Here is a 23321-nt window from a genome sequence, read left to right as displayed (position 1 = left end):
GACCGCGCCGGGACCCGCGGGGCTTTCCGAGGGCTCCCGGTTGTGTGCGTTAGCTGAGCGGCAATTAGCGACGTGAGGGATTTGTTCGGTTTTTGTGTGTGTGTTCTACCACCCAAACCCACCGGGGCGATAAGGGAGGAGTGATGGAGGATGCGCACGGTTCTCATGCGGCTTCCTCGCGTGGGGGAGCTTGGCCGGAATGTTTAGCTTCACTTTTTTTTAATTCCCTCCTAGTTCCCCATACCTTTTTTTTTGCTTTTTYTTCCTCTTCTTGCTTGGATGCGCTCCCTCTTCTTTGCTGTTGAGCAGTGAATAATTTGTCTGAGTTGGGGGGGGGGACGGGCAGCAGCATGGGATTTGCTTAACTTCAGCGGGGCCTTTAGGCTCCCGAATCATAAAAATCAGAATYGCAGTAATCAGCGCTTCTTTGTATAAATGAATGACTGCTATCAAAGGTATAAAAAAGTTGATCTGCATCGCTGAGCATAGCCGCCCAAACTGGGGGTTTATTAGCGTCCATAGTGGAACTACTGGGAGGATTTGAATCCCTCCGGATTCCTGTTTGTTTGCTTGCTTGGCTGCAGGCTGCTCATAAACACGGGGGCCGTAACCACGTGCGCTTGGGCAACAAAGTCTACGTTTTTCTTGCCTTCTACTAGAAAAAGTTGATGACCTCCAGTTCCCCCAGAGGAATGATCAGGGTCTCTGCTCTGCCTCTACTAACGTGCCTGTGCTTGATCAGGAACCAGCTTTGTCACTGGGCAGTAGTAGATAAAAAGGTAATCAATTAAAGATATATGTGTATATTTTTTCTTAAACCTGAAACTTCAATGGTATAGGAATGCATCTGCAAGATGCGTGCCTGGAGTTCAAAACTTCTTATTTATACTTGGAATAATTTTAATCATAAATGTATCTTTTTAGAACATTGGCTGAGAGACACTAATTCCTTTCTCTTGTCTTTCATCCTGTTTTCCTTTTCAAACACTAATGAAATGTTACTGTGTCATCTTTGCTGTTGGTATATTTCATATATTTTCTTACAGCCACTGTTACAGAAAAGGTTATTTTTTGATTTTCAGTGTTCTGCTGAGGTGTTTTATATTTACAAAGCTGTTAACATTTTTATTCAACCTGTAAAAAAAAAAAAAAGCTTAATTATATTTTGTATTGTTTGATATCAGTTGCTTTGGTTTCTAAGTCTTATTTTAATAGTATAAAATATATATTCCAAATGGGTAATTTGAATAAGATGTTTTAACCCAGCTGATCTTGTAGAGTGGTGTTAACTCCACAGAAAATTTAGATGTCTTCAGAAGATAAAGAAGCTCAGGAGGATGAGCTGCTAGCTTTGGCTAGCATTTATGATGAAGATGAATTCAAGAGAGCAGAGTCTGCCCAAGGAGGAGAAACAAGAATTTGTTTGGAGTTGCCCCAAAACTTCAAAATTTTTGTGAGTGGTGAGTTGAGATATTTTGTGTTATCCTGAAATTAGCTTTTCGTAAGCTAATTTTCTGGTATCTGTTCAGAGGTTGCTGCTTTAGCAACCTATAGCATCCTCAATTAAGACAAAATCATGGCTGACCTTGTCTTGTACTTGTGATATTGCTGGTTTTTAAATCTGAATGGGCTGTTTCATCCTCAGGCATGTAACCTCTATAGTAAACTTTAAAATTAGAGCTGAATAATAGCATTTCTTTGGAATAATTAAGTTCACTTTATTTATTTTTTTCTCCTTTGAGGCTTTGTGTCTCTGGGTTACTGGTTTGTGGATGATCTGATGTATCACAGTATTGGTATTCACTGATTTAACCATATGCATACAACCCCAGAAAATTCTACTGCACTGAGCAGTTATTTAGGGCAGAATAAAACATCTTAAAACCAGAAATTTATCAAATGAAAGGAGATGTCTTGGATAGTGTTGTAAACAGTTACAGTTCATTGATTTTCATTTCTTGTTATTTCTCAAATTGTCACAATTGTCTTTGATTCAGGCAATTCCACAGAAAGCGTCCAGAACAACGGGTTTGAATACACAGTTTGCTTTTTGCCTCCACTTGTGCTGAATTTTGAACTCCCACCAGATTACCCATCAACCTCCCCACCTGTGTTTACCCTCAGTGGCAAATGGCTCTCCCAAGCCCAGGTTTGCAAAATATTTGTAACATTGCTTTTGTGATTATGAAAATGTTTATAATTAATAGTACCCTGGTAGTTGTAAATGTAGTAGATGAAAGGAAAATTAAAACAAATGAAATTACTTCTCTATTTTAATTGGCTCTTTTTTTGTTTCCTCTCTGTTTTTATTTTCTTGCCGTTCTGAGGAATGAAAGCTTGCGTTTATGAGAATTATTCTTATATTATTACTTTTATATGTATTTTTATACATATAAACATGTATGTGTGTGTGTATGTGCACACACATAAAACTTGAAATCTAAATTTGCATTAAGGTRGACTATGGGAGGGGAAAACTGTAATGCGTTAAGTCAGAACTTGCTGAAATCTGGAATTGTTTTTTTCTTTTCTAGCTCAGTGCTCTTTGCAAACATTTAGACAACGTCTGGGAAGAGAATCGAGGCTGCGTGGTCTTATTTGCCTGGATGCAGTTTCTGAAGGAGGAAACACTGAGTTACCTGAATATTTCCTCCCCATATGAGCTAAAAATGTGCCATCAAGGAAATGGGCAGAGTAGGACACCTTTGGTTCCTCTAGATGCTGAGAAGGATTGTGGTGGTGCAGCAGGCTCTGCGGCAGCTGAAGGAGATATCGTTGATGAAAGAGCTGTACAGGACGTGGAATCTTTGTCAAGTCTGATTAGGGAAATATTGGACTTTGATCAGGCTCAGAGGAGGAAATGCTTTAACAGCAAGATGTACTTGTGCAATATCTGCTTCTGTGAGAAGCTGGGCAGTGACTGTATGTACTTCACTGARTGCAGCCACGTATACTGCAAAGCCTGCTTGAAGGACTACTTTGAAATACAGATCAGGGATGGGCAGGTCCACTGTCTCAACTGTCCAGAACCAAAGTGTTCTTCTGTTGCTACTCCTGGCCAGGTAATAGAAGTGTGCAAGCAGCGGTGATAGAGTTCTGCTAACTTAACAATAATTTCAGGACACGATGTGTGGCTATTAATGGTGAGCATTGTGAATATACCAGGGGAAATTTTGCTTGTATTCTGAGACTCGCAGAGGCATCTGAGTTGAAATGGGATCACATGGCACCAATTTTGCCTGCTGCATTAGTATTGGCATTGATCAGAGAGCTGAATTAATGTCCCATTGCACTTGACACTGCTTGTTTTACATTTGAACTCTACAGTGCCTGTGCCAGTGATTTGCATTACTAATAAGCCTTCTCTTTACAGTATTCTGAAATGATTATGTAATTATTAAGATAGCATTTCTAGGAGTAATTTCATGATCTKTTGGAGAATGGAAAGTGGATTCATCCCAGCTGTAGGTATTTTTTCATTGACTTACTGTTTTTTGCTGTAGCTAGGAGACTCAGAATTTCAGATGCTTGTAATCTTGCTTTGCTCTTTGTTTAGGTTAAAGAGTTGGTTGGAGAGCAGTTGTTTGCACGTTACGACCGCCTGCTTCTGCAGTCCAGCCTGGACTTGATGGCAGATGTAGTGTATTGCCCTCGTCCAGGCTGTCAGACGCCAGTCATGCAAGAACCAGGTGGTACCATGGGCATATGTTCCTGTTGCAACTATGCTTTTTGTACTGTCTGTAAAATGACTTACCATGGAGTCTCTCCGTGTAAAGTCACTGCAGGTGAGTCATCGTATTTCAGAGACGGATCAAGAAGCAATTAAGCGCTGTGTGAAAAAGACTGAAAGCCAGAAATTAAACAGAGAACTCATTGCCACGAGAGCTTTGTAAAGGATTAGACACATTCATTGGGGATAGGTCTGTTGCTGGCAATTAACAAGAATGGCTTGGATGCCACTCGGTCGTTCAGGAGGTCCCTAAATTGCTGATTGCTAAATTCTGAGAGGCCATAGCAGGGGAAGAATAATATAATACATGCCCTTTTATACCCTTTCCTGTGAATCCACTTTTGGCTACTGTCGGGGCTATACTGGATCAAGTGGATGCTTTGCTAAATCTTTGGTCTCAACATCATGTGACAGAGTTTCATTAAATGTGTGTTTGRAAATAATATTTCTTTTTTTTTCAGTTAACTTTACATTGTAGTCCTGTTCTGATTTCATTGACTGTTCTCATGCTGTTATAATGAAAGTGTGTAAAACTTGATGGGGGATTAATATTAATTTTAGGGTTAATTTTATGTATTTTTTTTCTTTTTAATTAATGATGTTAGTTTCCTTTGAGAGCACTTTATGCTGCTATTAGCTGGATTTCTTTATACAGTATAGCACAGAAGCTGTTTCTTTGTTTTACTCCCTAGAGAAATTAATCGATTTACGTAACGAATATCTAGAAGCAGATGAAGCAACTAAAAGATTTTTGGAACAGCGTTATGGCAAAAGAGTGATTCAGAAAGCCCTTGAGGAAATGGAAAGTAAAGAATGGCTAGAAAAGAACTCAAAGTCTTGTCCTTGCTGTGGTACTCATATAGAGGTGAGCAGGGTGGGGAAAAACTGGAGAATCATAGTGATTCTTAACAGAAACTAACAGAAATTGTTAAGTCAGTTCTGTATTTAGGCCAGAACAGAGATTTATTTGTAGACTCCAAGTTAGCCGGGGAAGGTAAATTTCTAGCAATTGACAAGAGAACTTTGCATTTTTGTCTGCTTTCTATAGAGAAGGAGATAATGTTTCTGGAGCTCAGGGACTTGAGTAAATATAGCAGCTGATATTGTTCAAACTCCAGTACAAAAAAGATCCAGGTTGACACTGGATCCATAGGAATTCCTTTGTTTTCCATGTGTTTCAGTCTGCTGCATTTTTAATTAAGTTAAATACAATATTCATATGTGACTACTTTCAGTTTTTGAAATGTCAATGTCTGGTACCCCTAGTAAATAAAACTAGCTTCAGAAAAATATTAATGTCCAAAATTTTTAGTAATACARCCAAATTACAATTCTGTGATTCTGGCTCAGAGTTCACTAACAATGGAAAAATATCACTGGTAGAATTTATTCATTAGTTGATATGTCTTGAGGACTGGTGTCATACACAGACAGGTCTGAAGATTTATGTGATAAGGCTTATTTTTATTGCTGTTTCTTGTTTCCTTCCCTGCCAGAAACTAGACGGTTGTAACAAAATGACGTGTACTGGCTGCATGCAGTATTTCTGCTGGCTTTGTATGGGTTCTCTGTCACGGGTCAACCCGTATAGGCACTTCAATGATCCATCTTCCCCATGCTTTAATCGGTATGTATTTACACATATTTTCTTCAGTGCAATACCACTTAGGTGTATTTTTTTTCGTAGTTTCTCCCATATTATTCATAGCTTGAAATACATAGCTATACAGTTTAAGATACAGTTTCTTCTCTCAAAAATATTTACACTTTTAAGGAGCTGGCAAAAAAAAATCGGGAGTGATTTGGGATATGTTTTTGCTCTCTAAGGACTTCTGTTTTAATTTTCTGGAGAAGTCTTCAGGGCCTGTTCCTGATGCTTTATTTGCTGCCTCTGTCTGGGAGACAGAGTCTGTAGTGAAATGTTTTCTTGAAGGTGCTCAGATAAATGATAATGCAATACAAGGATCTGGGTAAGAAGGCTGTTTCTAGAAAGCCATAACCCTGAAGGCTTGCATCAGCAGCATTATGGGTATGCGTAGAGAAAGGATGTTGCTGCTAGCTGGACAAAGGAAAGGACAGGCAGAGCAGAGAGCTCTAATAACGGTAGCCTCAAACCTTGCTTCACTGAGCCCTCTTCTTCTGAAGAGGTCTAATATGATCAGGGAATTTTTTTGCAAATGTATTCCATTGTGTCCTGTGTCCATCACCATAATATACAGGTGCCTGGATACAAAATCTAAAATACCAGTGCTTTGGGCAATACTCCATTGCTTATTCTGCTCTTTTAAAAAAGAGGTGGATCTGTTTAGGCTTGCTAATTTATAGACAGAATGAAGAATTGTGGAGCAATTTTTGTGGAAAATTATATGCAAAAGTAAACATCATGAAATGTGCTGTAGTGTAAAAAAGACTGTCTCATGCTGCTTTCAGGTGGACAGGATGCCCCACAATACAGATGATGTGCCCACATGCATTTTACAGTTCAGCTAGGAACTAAACTCGGCCTGATTTAGTCCTAATTGATTGTTTGAAATTTTAGCAAGGACACGTTGTACCTATCGTATCTAGGACCAAAGGAGGCTCCTCTGGTGGGAAGGCAGAGCAGTCAGAACTTCCAGTTTTTCTTTCTTTTCCTTGAGTTAAATACAAATTGTCAGCACCCACAGACACCCCCCACCCACCCACCTTTCTCTGCCTTGGTTTCCCTGTCTRTTAAATGGGGAAAGTTTCTGCATTCATGGAGCTTTAAATAGGGCTGATGGGATTTTTTTTCTTGTTCTCGGCCCTTTTCAAGATTCTCTTTTTCTCTCAACAGTATTTTTTTTGCTTCCATTTCCTACCCCGTTTTCCTTTCTCCTTTTCTTCCAGTGTCTCCTGCTGTTCTTTTTTCTTTCAGTTTTGCTGAACCTTTCTCTTTTAACTAAGCCCATCTGTTTAACGTTTACTTCCTTTACTTTTGTTCCCTCTACTTATATTTTGTAGTGGGTTACCCAGCTCCATACTGTCTGATCTGATCGTAAGCTGTTTGGAGCAGGCAGGCTTGGTTGCTGATTATATACTGCGTAAATACCAACTAGGAATGGCAGAACACTAGGTGGTTTTTAATACAGCTTGCACTATTAATATTTATAAGGTTCTCTTCAGACATTATGTTCATAAGGTGTTGTTAGGCCTTCTGATGTAAAATACTGTAGAAGCACAAAATATTTTAATTGACTTTGAGGGTTGCAGCATGAGTATTTAATGACATGTACACAAATTCTGGAACCTGACACTTCTGTATTTCTGTCTTATTAAGATTCATTTTTCCCAGATCCTGATGTAAATTCTCGTCTGTTTTGCAGATTGTTTCAAGCTATGCACATCGATGGTGAGTTCTGGGATGTTGAAGAGGAAGACTAGTAACTCTGCTCTAGCAACAAAAGCTGAAAAAACAGACACAGATGCTGTCCATTTTTGTGTCAAGTTTTTTGCTTTTCAGTTCCATTAATATGATAAAAGAATGATACTACTTTGCGCTGCAGGATACCCTCACAACTCTTCAGAKGATGTTGTCAGAACCAAAGGAGACCATTTTGCCCATCCAGTGGTGACTTAAGGCCCTAATAAGTATGTCTAGTGCTAAAGAGAAATACAACCAGCCAGAAGTCTAAAAATTACTGAAAAAAAATGTGTACCAAGATGTGCCCCTTTTTTTAAAAAAAAAAAAACAAAGTTAACCCACCAAATCATAGAAATATTTTGGGGTTTCCTCCAGGGAGACTGGCCTTTCAAGGATCTTGACTTCTACCCATGTGCTTTTTTTGGGCAGTTGTATTATAGCTGTAATGTTCTTTCTGGAGCTTTTTAGTGATGCTGCTTGGACAAGGAAAGCTTACAGAAACAACAYGGAAGCTTCTTCTGTATTCAGCATTTGAGCCTGTTGCTTCTATAGCACTTCCTCACCTGTTCCTTTGAAAAACAGCTCATTGCTCTGGCACTGATACTTTCAACAGTGATGGTAAAGTTGGTTATCCCTAACCCCCTTTTTGCTGGCTCTAATGCCTGGGTCATTTACTGGGTGCTGTTGCAGAATATGACCAACAGCTGTTTCCTGACACCTGACTCAGTTTGGTGACTGATCTCAATGTAGCTGTCATACTAACTTACATTGCCTCTCTTTATTTTGACAGTGATGAGTGCTACAGCAATGAATAGAGTCTGTGGCCAGTGAAAAGAGTGAATCTCAAATCCTGAAACACATTTTTATGCATACACAGTCAAGATTAACTTGATTTCTTCAAAATACTGAAAATCACCTTTTCTTGCTTCTTGGATGGTGAAGTAACTTACTTTCTACCAAGTCTTCATCTAAGGAATTTGATTAGTAGATCTGCTTCTGGACTAGATCCATTATTTTCACTGTTCTTGCCCTTCAGAATGTGTCAAAAAAACCAAATCCTTTCCCCTAGGAGCTCAGTAAGTAGTTCTGCGAGCATGAAAATAATTATTGGAGGGAACCACTTTTTTTTTTTTTTAAAGAAAATTTTCCACTTGCAGAATGGTCTAAAAACTTGTTTTAAAATTAAAACTACATGTGCTGTGTTCAGAACAAGAAAAAGCAGAGTCTGGATAGCTCAGGAGCTTGAAAACTCTTCAGAAACTCAAGGTGAACACCTCTCGCCCAGTTTTGATTTGACAGTAAATAAATTTATACTCAGATATCTGGCCAAAATGAGTGTTGATTTAGTTGCTTTCCCAGAGAACAAAAGTCTATACTATTGGAACTGGCAATGATAAAAAGAAAGATAAAAGATCAGCAAGAGAGGATCTGGGCAGCAGATTCCCTCTGGTACATAGAGGTGGTCCTTTGTCTTGTTATAGGCTAGAGGACAGTGTGGAGGGGAAGTTTATATTGTGTGTGGTTTAACTTGTATTTCCTGCACCTTTCACATGCACTAAACTCACTTTAAGACAGTAAACATGGTTGTGTCCCTGTTTGTCTTCATTATGACATGATATCAAAAGCACAGCAGGTCATTGTGTGGCATAGAGCTCTGTTCCGCTTCTGCTTGGTGATCGCTTTTAGTGCTCATGTGCAGGATTTTTTCCTGCCAAACTGTAAACGTGAGCAGACAGGGAATGTTTGTCACAAGAAGTCTGTGCTTAAACCCTGTCCTCCTGCTTGGAGGATGGCAGAGATGCTGGATCTCCTAAGCACCTGGGAGGCTATGCAGATCCTTCTACAAGGATGGGGGGGGGGGGTTTGAGGGAAGGGCCTACAGGCTGGAGAGTATGATGGGATGAAAAGCTGTGGCCGGGGATGTCTGCCAGACCTACAAGTTCTATAGTAAAATATTTTGAGATGTCCCAGTGACCTACAACTGCTATCAAGAACTTAGGAAGAGAGGAGGAATGGTGACCCAGTTACCACCCTGCTTACGAGCTCTGGGCACTCAGGACTCCCAGAATGGAGCTCCAAAATTCTGCAGTGAGGCAGAGGAGGACGGACCCTCTAAAGAGGGCTATACTCATCTCCTGGACCTGGCAACAACTCTCTCCAGTGCCCAYGTGAGCAGCAGATGCCTCGACAGACCTGCAGCTGCTAGCCCTTGCTTATAGCATGCATTCACTTTCACAAGTCATATCACATCAGCATTTCTGCTGATCAGCTATTACTCATGTGGTGCACATGCAAAAGGATGGAATAGTCCAGCAGGAGGGACAGTGCCTTCACTTGGGAGCTGAATGGCAAGGTAGCAGCTGCTGGCAGGAAGGGATATAAACCTAAGGCCTGGTTTCTGTGGGTTTGGAGAAGGCGGGAGCTGGGGTAAGACAGAGCTGTGGATGGAAGGCTGGCTGAGATTGTCTTCACTGCCACTAACAGGCTGTGGCATGTTTCCAAGCTGACCATGAGCTGAAGCAGCTGCCTGTGAAGCGAACATTGGAGGGGAGGAAAATGTGGAAGCGAGCTCTTGGAGTAGGGAGCAGCAGTACCTATTTTTACCAAACTGCTGTAGTTCTAGACAGTAGAAATGCCTTGTGCAAAGTAGGTCTCATATTGTTTGAGGCTGTACTTGCTGTTGAAAGATGGTGTTGGAATCCCATTCAGCCACATAAACTGTTCCAAGTTTCACTAGTATGTTCAGACTGAGGGGCAGATAGTCAATGGGACTACTTAGAAAAAAATTATGGCATTTATTGTAGAAAGCTACATTACAAATCTACAGTTCACAGAATTTCAGCATAAACAAATTACATCCCCCCTCCCCATTTGTCTCCTCCCTCACTTGCCTTCATAATGTTTGATGGGAGCCCTTGCTGCAGCAGAACTAGGAAGCAGGTTTTAGAATTGATGGTGTCTTGCCAGTACAGACTTCTGCCCACCTGTATTGGGCTTACGTAAACACAGGCTGAGCTCAGAGGCAGGAGAATCTCTCCTTTGAGGCTTATTTAGCAATTGTAGCAATGTGAAGCAAGGGAAGGGGAGAGAGAACTCTGCTGCTTCAGGCTCTGCAGCAACACAAATGACAGCATGCCGAACAGCAGAAGTGGAAATCATTTATGCTTCGTATGAACAATTTGCCCTCCCACAGAACTTTTTAAACACCAGATCATAAAAATTTATATGCTGAAACTGAACAGATGAGGTTTTGTTTGGGTTGTGTCCACAAATAACTGAAATTGCATAGATGCATGAACAGGTATTGCATTATTAACACAGGAGCACAATGACAAACTGCTGTCTGAAGCCTCCCTTTTGCTAAGATGAGCAGATAGGAGAGGATGGAATTGCAGTTGCAAAGTCTGTGCACCTGCTGGGGGCTCCTGCATCACAGACCTGAACTACCAGCTGGAAGAGASCACAAACCAGCTTCTGGGATGTCTGTGTAAGAGCCAGGTAAAGGGTAGGCCAGAGCTCTTTTTTACTAATAATATTCATGTTAGAAGAGACCTCAGATCTCCAGTGCAACACCCTGCTTGAGTAGGGTTCAGCAATGAGGTCAGATCAGGTTTTATCCAGTCACATCTTGAAAATCACCAAGGATGGACAGCCTGTCTCACTGCTTGATTGTGCTCATGGGGAAAAAGGTTTTCCTTGTCTTGATTCAACTCATGCCATGGTGTCTCTCCTTTTCGCACCATGCAGTGCTGTGAAGAGCCTGGCTCTATCTTCTTGTTGGCCTCCTCATAGCTATGAAGCAGGCTGCTATTAGGTCACCACAAAGCTTCTCCAGGCTGAACAAGCCCAGTTCTCATGTTAAATGAGTATGAAGGAGTGTTTTGTGGAGGGGGGAATGACACAACATACCTTTCAAAGGGCAAGGAATACATTCCTACATGATTAACTGTTTGATTTCTGCAACATCATCTCCACATTTAAGTTCTGGAGCATTCTCTCCACAATTACAGTTGCTTTACAGATTAAACAACTCATTCTCCACTGACTTCACCTTTAGAGAATAAGTTAGCATTGAAGGTTTGTGCAACACAGTATGTTGGATCCCATCCTCATTTGGTTAATTAAGGCAGGTGTTTGGCATCTCTGTTTTTAATGGAGAGAAGCAAGCACATCATCATTTTCCTAATTTAAGAACAGATATAAGATGAGTTTACGCAGCAATTCCCTTTCTTCACAGCTGGTTTTCAACAGAAGAGATGGCTTAGCATTACTCTGAACAGCAAGAGATTAATCGCTGTATGGTTTCTTAGACTGGCTTCCTTCTGCTCCTGTCTCCTTCATGCTGTACAAGGGTTCCACAAGCTTATTGTGAACCATCATTAAACCTAATGTAGCAAGTAAAAAGAAGACTAAGTAGACATCATAAAGCAAAATCCTCATTCATGGGATGCTAATGAAATTACACGTGACTAGAATCCTTACTCCTTTGCTCCCATGCACAAAGTTATAAGCATTACACTTCCTTTTATCGTCACTGTACATCTCATTAAGGAACTTACTCTTTTCAAAGTGGATTAAACAAACATTTTTAACACAGAGTGGCATGTGCCACTTCAAAACTAAATACAGCATCTGCCTGACCTGGTCAAACACTCACCTTTGAAGTATTTCACCGTCTTAACTTTGAGTTCCAGAGTGGCATCTTCATCACACACAAACACAGTGTTGGGGTGTTGCTGGAAAGCAGATACTGTCCACATGTGGTTGACACCTTCCTCAATGGCTTTGTACAAAGCAAACGCCTTATGCGCTCCTGTGATAAGAATCATCACCTGGACTCAGAGACACAGAAGAGTGGCAGTTAGAGTCTAGCAGATACATYTGGAGAGAGCACCTCCAAACACTGCTGAACTAAGACAGCTGCCCCAGTCCCTAATGGGGGAAAATGTCTGTCCTCAGAAGCATTTCCCTGTAACACAGTTCCTGTTCACTGTGACTGCATTTTATTTTTGTTAACTGAATCACAGCCTGGTGGGCCATTCTAATGATCCAGATACTTTGAGCTCTTCTGTTAGGCACCTATAGACAGTGACTTGTCAAGTACGAATCAAGGTACAGACTCAACTGAACACTATCCCACAGTTTTCACAATCTGCTGGGACAGTATCAAGTTAACCAGTGATTTTTGCCATCATTTAATCAGGTGAGCTTCTTCACTGAGGACATCCTCCAAAACCTTCCCAGCTCCCCGAGTTACAACAGTACTGCAGGATTACACAAATATAAGTTAATACAGCAAAAATGGAAAACAGATAAGGAGCCTTTCTGCAGTGGTGCAGGACACAAGGAAACAGGAGGATCATTTAGTTGTCTGTGGCAGGAAAAAACGTATGCTGGCCTACGCCAGCAGGGTGCATTACTGCTCCAAGTCTGGATAATCTTTAGATACTCCATGAAACCCTACTCAGGAGCTCTTGTATTAAGTCACTGCTTTTCTCCTAACCTCTCTTGCATCCATGACAGTGCCTACTCCAACTGTCAAAGCCATTGTGGGGACTTTGGAGAGGTCGCCATCAAAGAATCTGGCATTAGCCAATATTGTGTCCATAGCCAAGGTCTTCACTCTTGTTCTTGATACTAAACTTGATCCAGGCTCATTGAAGGCGATGTGACCATCTGGGCCAATACCTGTGACAGAGACAGTGTAAGAACCAGATCATTAGCTTAAACAGTTATTGTAGGAAGCAGAACCAATGCCACTCTCATTAAAAGAACATTCAAGGTTTCCAGGAATAGACACAGAACTGAGAAACACACTTGCAATTTTTTTTGCCCAAGCTCAAATTTGCCACTCCTGCTAGAAGTGTTAGCAAAAGCCCCTCTGAAATCAACAGAGATTCTTCCTTCATTTTCCTGGGACAATAATAAAACAAAATAGATGGCAGAATCTAAAAGCAGGCTGATAGGAAAAGACTGTGTTGAGCTCCTGTGGGCTCAAGACTACTACAACTTCTAGCAGTTCCCTGTTAACACTGGCTATTGTAATACATTTTGCATTTGGTACAGTTCTGGCCCTGTCTGTTTCTCCTGCTTATCATTTTCCAAATAATTCACTTACTGGATTGAAATACTTAAATTGGGGGAGTGGWATATTGGAGGACAAGGCTGCCAGCACTCATGAGCATCACAGGCAGATGGTGTAGGGGTGGCTTTCACTGCAAATCCACTGAACTGCATTTAAAAGGAACTCTCCAGAAAATTAAACCAGATAGCTGGTAGACGAAAGGCAATGCTTCCTGCAAGTGTTTAGAACCTGCTAGTCCTTCAGGTTTTCACCTCCAACAAAGAGTTCAATTCCGCCAGCTGCTTTGATTTTATCCTCAAATGCATCACATTCAGCCTGCAAGTCAGCTGCGTTTCCATCTAAAATATGAGTGTTTTCTGCCAAGATGTCAATATGTTTGAAGAAGTTATTCCACATGAAGGAATGATAACTTTCTGGGTGATCCCTTGGGAGACCTGGTAAAGAGAGCACACACAGGACTAAGAACAAGTGAAAGCATATCACCCATAATGTAAAACCATATGCCTTGCACACCCTTACAATAGTTTTGGCTACAAAGTACTGATTTCTCTGTCTGTCATATGTAACACTCTTAACTTTCATGAGTTGTTATTTTTCTAAGTAACAAAGTTAAACCAATCAAAATAGTTCCCATAAAGCATGTGCTTTATCAACACACAAAGGATATTCCAGAAGAGCAGGCATGTGCTATGCCTACTCTCTTACTGCCTTTTCAGCCTTCCTCTGAGTAAGCATTAGTTAAAGCAGTTYAAAAACTGTGCAGAAGCCTGGAAACTAATTTATTGCATATTTTCCCACCTTTAGAAATCTTTCTGTATTCTATAAACCCACGTTACCTGGACTGCCTAATCCCTAACACAGCTTGATCAGGATTGTTCACAGAAAAACTTCTTGGTCCACCCACCTCTAAAGGCCAGCATGCAATTAGCACTAGCAGAGTTAGCTTTTATGTTTTTCACCTTGGGAACTGGAGGACTTGGGGCTGCCTTTCCCAGCCTGACTAGAGAGGGGCTGCACTGCTCCATCCACACCACCGAACAGAAATGCAGTGATCTTACACCCCAGATCAGGAAAAATTGCTGCACCAAACCGTAAAGCTCACAGGTATTACTTGCTGTTGGTGACCATCAGTCATTTTAAGAGACCTGAAGCTAAAGTGACCTTTACAATCCCAGAACAAAGGTRGTAGTTAATATTATGCATTATCTCAGCTCACAGTTGTAAAACGGTACCCCTGAGCTGATCAACACTGAAGTTGAGATAAAATGCAAAAGTCTCTGATGTGACAAGGCAATACCAGGTGACCTTCAGTATTTCTTATACAGGTTTTCAAATGATCCTTGCTGACTCCCATCCCTAACGCAATCTTTACCCGATCTTAATTTTTTTTTCGTGCGTCTGAATCCATTTTGTCCCATGAAAAATACCCCGGGGGGGGAGGGGGGGATCCCGGCCGCGTCTTCTCCCATAGCTTTCCACGCAGCGAAACGGCTCACCTACATACTCGTCCATGTTGAAAGTTTTCACGTATTTAAAGGAAAGGTCCCCGTTCCGGTAGTACTCGATCAGCTTCTTGTAGCACCCCAGCGGGGTGCTCCCTGCGGAGAAAAGGGGGGGCCAGGCTGGCGGGGGAGGCCCCGCGGCCCCGGCCCCGGCGCCGCCAGGCCCCGCGGCTCCCCCGCGACCCACCTGTGGGCAGCCCCAGCGTGAAGTACCTCCCGGGGCCGGGGTTGAAGTGCACGATGCGGTTGCGGATGTACTTGGCGGCCCACTCGCTCGCCTGCGCGTACGTCTCCAGGATGATGAGCTTCATGATGTTGATGTTGCCGCCGCCGCCCGGCCCGATCGGGCTCAATCCAGTCCGGTCCGGTGCGGTCCGGTCCAGCCCTGCCCGTGCCCTCCGGCGCGCGCGGCGCCGCAACCCCGCCCCCGAAGCCCCGCCCCGCCGCCATTTTACCCCGCCGGGCGCGCTGCGGGGGGTTGACATGTTGGCCGCTCTGTGGTGCGCGGCGATGCCCGAGGACGAAGCTCTGGCCCCCGGTGGGGAGAGCGGGCCGGGCCGCAGGCCTCGTCCCCAGCCCGGCACCGCGGCTGCCCCGCTGCCGAGCCCCGCAGAGGTCCCCTGACAGGAGCCCTGAGGCGCCTCAGCCCTGGGGAGCTGCCTCGCCCAGCGCGGACAGGCCCGCAGACTTCTGTTCCTCACAGGGGCCCATTTCTCTTCAAAATGTCGRCACTAATCTTGTCAGTCTTCGCCTCAAACTCTGCACCGCATGTGGCTGTGTCGCAGGGGAGGACGTGGCTGGGTCTGTCCCCCGTGGGGCCAAAACTGCCCGTCCCTCCCCGGGGCACAGGCAGCGACGCGGTGCCTGCTGCCCGGAGAAGCTGCCGGCGTGGCCATGAGGAGCCACGGCACGCCTGGAGCAGGCAGCGCCGCTATTAGTGTGATATTACCACGTAATGGCAATGCCGGGAGGATCCCGTCTCCACCGTTAGCCCCACGCCGTTAGCGAGCTTCCTTCGGAGCACAAGCGTTAGGTTGCTCGGCTCCGAAGAAGGAGGTGAGCCTCTAGCAAAAGCGTTGACACAACTCATGCTGCCGTTGAGAGAGCAAAATCCTTTAGGCTGTTTACCTTACTTCTGTAGCTGATTAGCAATGTAAAACACGGAGTTTTTGTTCCTCCCCCCCCCCCCCCATAAATCTTTATTAAGTGCTGGACCTTACATATGAAAGTCAGGAAGAAAAGAGATTTTATAGTAATAAATTGGGTGCTGTTTATTATAGAAGTATTTGTAAAAATGATCTAAAGTACTTTTTCTTCCTTGCGAGACAGCTCCTGGGGAAGAAGATGGATTGGCTGTTTGGCTCAACAATAATGGTAAGAGATCCTGACTCTGCAAATGTTAATGAATTCTTTTTATTCATATGAATACTTCCATTGACATTTTGTAGGATTAGAACTTAAAGTAGTTATTTTAGTTTAAATACTAACAATAATTAAGTGCTCAGGCCGATAAAGTTTTTTTCAAATGAGTCAAAATTATGAACACTTTTTTTTTTAAAGAAAATAGTGATTAAAAAAAAACATTTAAAACCCACTAAAAGGGCCAGGCTTTTTGGAACCAACATTTCCTCACAAATATATTTAAAAGGTAACATATCTTAAAGTTTCCTTATTCCTTTTTTTTCTTCTGCTGGGATGTTACAGTGCATTGTAATGATCTGCTTGACTCAGCTATTCAGCTGGTGTGGATGTATCTCAGCAACCAAGATTTGTAAAGTGAAGCCAAGAGCACTGTCTCAGGGGAAGGAACAAATGGCTTTCTTTCACATGCATTTGCTCTTGAGGCATTTTGTAGTTTTATTCTGGAGCTCTGACTGACGGGACAGAATCCCTGTAAAGTTAGTTATAAACTGTTTGGAAACTGGCCCCAAAATTCTGTGCAAATCATCTTCCTCCCCGCCTGCCTTCCCAAGGGCTTCCATGTGTCAGGGGCCTTTGCTCATCCAAGGGCTGGCTATTTCCCAAGGGGCTTAAGCTCTCCTGTGTTATACTAAATAAATAAAGTTGATTGTTTTTAGCTTAAACCGCACTTACAATCATAGTACAAACAATGACCTATGGATGCTTGTGCTGCTCCTGACAGGAGTGGTATCACCAAAAGAACTTTTTTTGTTGCTCCAGCTCCTTTCAAGCTGTGATGGAAACATGCTAAGCTCTCCTTGTAAGTCTTGATGAGAATTAAGAGGTTTGTTTAGACCCTGCTAGAGACATTTATAGTTCTAAATATTCTGTTGCATTGCACGCCTCCTACTTCTAAGACAGCTTTTCACTTTCATGAGGGAAAAAAAAATTTACAGATTGCTTTCCTAGGATCCTGCCTATGCAGTTCCTTCTTATTTTAATAATTTGAATGGCCTTGCTGGACTGATACTGCCTGAGAAGTCCTGGCTTTGTCTGTATTTGGATGGGGAATGATGGGTGTTACAGGCCTTAGCCAGATGGCCGTGATCGAACATGGGAAGAGGTTTAGATCGTAGAGACTAAACAAATTAAAAGTTGCCATGAGTTTCCATCAGCACTGGTGAGCCAGCAGGCAGGAAAGTACTTCAGTGATTGTAGTGATGGATGAAGAGCTAAAAGTAGAAGCATTCTCCATGCACCCACAGTGCAGGACAGCCTCGGTTTTCTTGCATGCTGCTACCCACCCTGTGGCCCTGTGTAAAATAGCTTATCCACTTTTCCCATTGGGGTAATATCAGCATGATACAGCCATTGGTCCCAAGGATATGGACAGGAATCACAATTTCTGTAGATTCGTGGGCACAGAACAGGGGAGCTGAGCTAAATAGGAGGGCTTGTGCCTCCTGTGAGCTGTAGGGACCTGGCCTAAGGTCCAAGCAGTTCATATCCTGGGTCAGCTTCACTCTGTAATGCCATTCCCTGTATATTTCCCACAAGAAGGGATTCTAATAAATGAATCTCTTCATGTGCATGTTGTTGTGGGAATTGTAATTAAGTAAGCATTAGTAACTGGGACACACATGCGGCTTCTGGTGTGCAAAGACAAAACTGCTGAATAGCTCCATAGTTACAGTGCACCAGCACCTCTAGRCTGCAGATAACACACATCAGATCTCACATCTTATATGGTTGCTATGGTAACATGGCAAGGTCGCTGAGATTTCTGAAAAGCAAATACTGAAGGCGCAGACAGCATAAGAATTGATTGCAGGAGACACCATGGACTTCTCACAGCAGTGAGCTGTAGGACAACTGTGTCACTATCTCTGCTGTGATTTGATTGCTCTCAGGTTTGTTTGCTATCAGCATGGCTGGATCCAGTGTTACCTGCCTTGCTGCCCTTTACTGTGCTTCTTTGGTTCCCTCAGAGGTGTTAAGTGGAGGGCTGTTTCATTTGAGGATCAGGCTTACAACACAGCCCTAAAGTCAGGACTGGGTTTTGCACAGGGTGCCTGGTTTAAATTCAAATGCTGCGGGTCCTTATTGATTGCAAAGGGTCTGGCTCTTGCTTTAATCTCCTGTGCAAACTGCTTTGATGGATACAGTGTGCAAAGATGTAGAGGCAGTAGGCAGCAGGCAGCTCCCAGTAAAAACCAAAACATGTTTTAATGAGAGTAAAAACCCTACAACAGTGCAAGAGAGCCAGACACCTGCATCTGCTGTCACAGCTGTCTTGTTCTGCCCACATCTGATGTATCTGTATACTTTATGCAGCCCTGTGTTACTTAGGAATTACTGCAGGGCTGGGTTATATGTGTGAATAACATGCAGGATATTTTTAGGTATGATTATTTATGCATGCTACTGTTTTCATATTTATAGCTAGCTGTTTAAATGTTGAAGAACTTCCTGGTACCGGAACAGGCTGATTTTCCTTCCCTGCAAAGGCAGCAGATGGAAGGAAACAAACATTTCTACTCTCCAGGAGAAGCTGAAGTTTAACCATGGGATTCTAATAAGCACATTATTTTCTTTTGCTCTGTATTGAAGTGACTAGAGTCAACAGCACTTGGAGCCCAGGGCTTTCTCTATCAGGAGCTGCTTGGGAGCACTGGGATCTTTTTTTTTCTAAAAAAAGCAGCCGTGAGAAACTTATCTGCATAAAGAACTCTCTCCAATTCCCATAATTAAAGTGCCTTTTTAATATGCACCATCTGTCACCAGCATGTCCCACTTACCTTCTCACCCCTATTTATAAGAAAAGGAGAAACAAGATTCCATGTTGGATAGATATGGAGGGGAACTGCTCTTTTCTGCAAGCCCCACTCACTGCTTAGCTTCTCCCAGCAGAATCCAAATCCCAGTTGTGAGTTTGGTTGCTGGTGTGCACTAGCAGCTACTATGCTGTTCTGGAGAGCACACAGACCAGTGATTTCCAATTTCTGTAGACAAGGATCTTGTGGGAAAGTTGGCAGGGCTTCACTCTTCACCGTGACAGACATGGTTAGTCTATACAGCAGGAGAGTTAATCTATATAGCAAGGGAGTAATAAAAACTGTTGGTTAATCATGATCTCTCCAATAGGCTGAAGAAGTAATAGGGTGATAAAGGTACTGGTGGAGTCAGTGAGCTGGGCTCCAAAACAAACATGCCCTGAGAGATTGAGCTATGCTGGGATAAGCCATTTTGGAGCTCAGCTACCTGCCTTGCCCCAGGTCACAGTCTGGTGTGTTAGCACAAACTCAGCTTCACCACGCAATAGTCAGAACCTTAGTTCTGCTGCTGAATTTCAGGAGAACAGAAGTCACATTTGGAAAGTCTTCCATCTTAATGCTGCTGCTATTTTCATTCCCCTTCCTTACAATATTTACGGTTTATCGGGGCATAATTCCGTGCACCAGTTAACAAGGCACAAATTATGAGTAGCCCAGTCCAGGTTGTAAGATCATACGCGAGAGCGCTTGCTGATACTTGACTGTGTAAGTATTCCTCATTAAAGCTGACCAGATTTTCTAGATTTGACTGGGCAGCTTTTATTGTTACAATATAGAGTCACTGAAAATTGCAACTACATGTGTATTCAAAGCTGTGTACGAAGAGATCCATGAGATCCAGCATCTGCCATGCTGGGGAAGCTGGTGTTTGCCAAGATTTAATGAGGTGTGGTGCAGCTTCCTTTCCAAAGGCCTGTACTGGGACTTCAGGCCAAGGGCCCAAATGTAGCGTATTTGACCGGATGGCATGAAGGCAAGCACGTAGAGAGGCATCGAGAAATTGTATTGAGTAAAAAAAATTAAGAAACAGAACAGCATCAAAGTATCTAATGGTGTCTCAAAGAATGTCTTAAGACTAATTTCATATCAGTAAATTGCTAGAAATAATTGACAGCCAGAGGCTATGTCAAAGTTAACCACATATGAGAGGCCTATCTCCTGCTTCTTGTCTTTGCTTTACTTTTTCACAGTTGAAGAAATCTTTCATGTTGTTTTCTGTGAGGAACGTTTGTTAAACAGCATTTATTAATCCTCAAAAAATCTCTTCAACCTAATTATACAATTATATGCAACTGTGGGCTCCTATGGAATAGGAACAAAGAAATAGACCTTTAAATACTAGGGTTGTTCATAGAGGCATCAATAATGCAGCCACCTTTGCAACCCTGACAAGTCAGTACTAGGCATGCTGTAGAACATTGGGTTTGATTTTTTTTTTTAACCTCTATCCTTTAATATTTTTTTTCCAGAGGAATGATTATTTACATCTTTTCTCAATATATAGCACCCTGTGTGGAAGTGATAGCTCCAGACACTCAGAACACTCCATCTCACTTGGAACAAATCATAAATATAAAGGTGTATGTCCTTCTGTATAATTGCTCTATTTTCTTTAGTTCTTTGGTCTCCAGTAACCTTTTGCCATATTATTTTTTCAGCATCCAGTCATTTTACATAGTTTATTTTACAGATGAGTAGCCAGAGAGAAAAGAGGCAGTGATTATTTTAGTAATTTGTTATATACTTTTAATGCCTGATACTATTGTAATGACAACTTTGGGTTCAGCTTTTTTAAAACTCAGAAGAAGGTGTGGAAAAAAAACCATACCAATGTATTGAGGATGTTATGTGCTGCATTTCATTCCACAGTGTGAAAACAAGATATGACATATATGTATGATCAAACCCTATCATTTATTGCATATTAAGTATGTATACCTCTGGGGGGCACAGGAGTACTACTCACTTTTATTATTTACAGTTGATGATTTCTTCAATAAAAGTGTAAATTTATGGACAAACAGTCTACACTACAAGCACATTGGGAGCAAGGGAAGCAACAGGACAATAGTTAATAGTTGACCCCAGCACTGTGAATGGGTTGATGATCTAGTCTTTGACAGTGAACAGCACTTCACTGTTGCTTTTACTTTTTTCTTAAACTGCCAGTTGCAGACTATGTGCATATGATTAAGCTATTAAAACAGAGTGTTGCAGAGGTATAATTTGACCTGTTAGCTCATGTGAACGTTTTGTCATTGCTTTTTTCTTAATTGGGTCATTTATCACTAAAATATTAGAAAAAAGATCTCCTTGTTCTCACACATCTTCAGTTAATATCAGTTTGTCCATTTTCATATGTTCCTCTGATAAATACTTAGGCTAGTTTAAATGTCCTGCTTATTTAAATGTGCCTAGTTTTAGTGTCCCTCTTTTGAGGTTTATTGTTTAGTTTCTAGAGTACAATACTTATTAAAAGTAATTAAAAGTGTTCCTTTCATTATTCAGTCATACACAGAAGAACACTTATGTACTACTTGGACTTCAGAAGATTCCCCATACTGCAATTCTGTAATACTGCTTTCACAGCATACCCTATCCAGAAGTCACTAAAAGACCATGACTTTGAGCTTTAGAATGTCTCTTGGGAGAGATTTTGCATTGGAGGAAAGGTTAAAAAACACAGAAGCATGAAGTGATTTGCCTCAGACCACGGGGGAAATGAAAGCAGAACCAGTCATGCACTTAAACCACAGCGTCATCTTTCTACAGCAGCTTCCCTACCTAAGACAGGAAAATAAACAAACAGAAAGCAGCTGGAAGAAACAACCATTGCTCCTTATGTATTAGTCTTGCTCAGACTAGATGGCCTAGTTAGGTGGTGATATGCCTCCCGCTGGCCCCCAAATGGCTGGGACACAGAAACTATTCCACCATTTCTTCAGGATACGTTCCAGCATCTTTTTTGAGGACATGTACAGGTCGCTTCTGATTTTAGTCTTTAAGACGTCCAAGTCAATCAGTGTGCAACTAATTATCATTGTGGCTATAGCTATATTTAGGGATATAATCCCGCCTCAGAGGTGAGTAAATCCATACGTGTCGTCAGGACAGCTTCTTAATGCAAGAGAGGTTCTTAGTGCAAATTGTGAATCTCATGGAAAGGTGAAACCAGACAGGATGATAGTGCTTTCAGCTCATGTGGTTTCTTCAAAGGTGTTTGTGCGCAGGAAGCCTGTATTCTCCTGTCTCCAGCATAATCTGAGGAGTCACTTTTTGTGGTTATTTTTGGCTAAAATCATTTACACTTCTTGCCTTTCCTTTAACATGAGAACCATGACGTTCTTTGCCCTAGCTGAGACATAGGTGAAACATCTAGTCTTGCAAAGACAGAATACAGAAAAAAACAACTCAGTAATGAGTATTAACACATTTGCTTATGACTGAACATGCAGTTGATAATTATATCCTCAGATTTAGACTCTTCCACCTCTCTGAATTTGCAGCTTGGAATCCCAGTGGAGCTGATTCAGCCTTCCTCTTCCTAAAGAGGATATATTTAAGTCTAATCAACCTTGGGGAGTGATGTTGGTAGTTTTTTTTACAAATTTGGACTAGATTAACTGCACCAGTGCAAAACTAGGGTTATGCTTGCTGGAAAATCTCTGAATCAATGTAAAAATCAATGCAAAAATCTCAGAATAAACAAATTTATAATTCCATGTGGTTTCCTATGAATGTTTCTTTTGGATGAGATTTTGAATCTGAGACGCCATCTGCTTTATGTGGATATTAACGGTCTCATGACATTTTCTGAGGAGTTGGCCAACATTTCATGTTTGCTTCAGCTGCAGTGCAGCATGCTGCATACCTCTTGTCTGCCTATGCTGCTTGAAATAATAATGTACATATGTGCTGGCATGCACTGATAGATGTGATAATGCACATATGTGGTGGCGTGCACTGAGATATGATAAATAATGCACATATGTGCTGGCGTGCACTGATAGAGATGATACCATGTTAGTAACAGATCTAACTGAAGATAATCAGACTTAGGACGGTACCAGGTTTTTGTGCATATTGACCCCACTGGGTTCTTGCTGAAGTGGCATTCTCTTTTTAACATGGATTTACATGATTTTTCTGACTGCCTGGGCTTCTTTTCACACTCGATATGGAAACTTGAATAACGATACCTGAAGGTTCATAATGTGTAATACATATGTATTGCATGGAGTTCATCATGTTGCTTTTTCCCCGAGAAGACGCTAYAGAGTGCCCGGGAACATGTTAATGAGCACGTAACTTAGTCAGCGAGCAGAGCGCTAGCCCGGCGCGAAACGCCTTTTCTCCTCTCGCCCCTTTTCGCGGCGCTGGCTGCGCT

General features: G+C 42.1%; 2 protein-coding genes across 8 annotated transcripts; one reads left to right on the top strand and one right to left on the bottom strand.

Moving 5' to 3' along the window:
• On the top strand, positions 1 to 8431 carry RNF14 (ring finger protein 14). 6 transcript variants are annotated; one of them, XM_026063458.1, is made up of 9 exons: positions 1 to 72; positions 660 to 779; positions 1298 to 1460; positions 1998 to 2149; positions 2535 to 3062; positions 3557 to 3785; positions 4423 to 4595; positions 5227 to 5357; positions 7075 to 8431. In XM_026063458.1, exons 3-9 carry the CDS (start codon positions 1307 to 1309, stop codon positions 7130 to 7132), a joined length of 1425 nt encoding a protein of 474 aa, XP_025919243.1. In that variant the 5' UTR covers positions 1 to 72; positions 660 to 779; positions 1298 to 1306; the 3' UTR covers positions 7133 to 8431. The 6 variants fall into 6 exon arrangements, 4 of the variants coding, with proteins under 4 accessions (XP_025919243.1, XP_025919244.1, XP_025919246.1 ...); XR_003253100.1 differs by lacking the exon at positions 1 to 72 and having other exon boundaries at positions 206 to 779; positions 7075 to 7339; positions 7573 to 8431; XR_003253099.1 differs by lacking the exon at positions 1 to 72 and having other exon boundaries at positions 206 to 779; positions 7075 to 7730; positions 7903 to 8431.
• Positions 8432 to 9907: 1476 nt separating this feature from the next.
• GNPDA1 (glucosamine-6-phosphate deaminase 1) lies at positions 9908 to 15049 on the bottom strand. Of its 2 annotated transcripts, XM_026063499.1 has the most exons (6): positions 14887 to 15049; positions 14694 to 14795; positions 13449 to 13631; positions 12616 to 12800; positions 11770 to 11944; positions 9908 to 11497 (listed from the first exon to the last, which is right to left on the bottom strand). In XM_026063499.1, the coding sequence occupies exons 1-6, from the start codon at positions 15008 to 15010 to the stop codon at positions 11400 to 11402; spliced, it is 867 nt and encodes a 288-aa protein (XP_025919284.1). In that variant the 5' UTR covers positions 15011 to 15049; the 3' UTR covers positions 9908 to 11399. The 2 variants fall into 2 exon arrangements, with proteins under 2 accessions (XP_025919284.1, XP_025919285.1); XM_026063500.1 differs by lacking the exon at positions 14694 to 14795.
• Positions 15050 to 23321: the final 8272 nt, after the last annotated feature.

This window comes from Apteryx rowi, unplaced genomic scaffold (assembly GCF_003343035.1).
Source record: "Apteryx rowi isolate R43461 unplaced genomic scaffold, aptRow1 scaffold_2, whole genome shotgun sequence".
Lineage (NCBI taxonomy): Eukaryota > Metazoa > Chordata > Aves > Apterygiformes > Apterygidae > Apteryx > Apteryx rowi.
The sequence above is the reverse complement of the archived record's forward strand: the minus strand, read 5'-3'. Positions and strand labels throughout refer to the sequence as shown.

Bases quoted from the DNA above. Each gene is read 5' to 3' on its own strand.
- GNPDA1 (XM_026063499.1), bottom strand. From the start codon at position 15,010: ATGAAGCTCATCATCCTGGAGACGTACGCGCAGGCGAGCGAGTGGGCC. The intron at 14,796-14,886 runs GTGGGTCGCGGG...TTTTCTCCGCAG, and splicing joins CACGCTGGGGCTGCCCACAG to GGAGCACCCCGCTGGGGTGC. The intron at 11,498-11,769 runs GTGAGTGTTTGA...TTGCTACATTAG, and splicing joins GACGGTGAAATACTTCAAAG to GTTTAATGATGGTTCACAAT.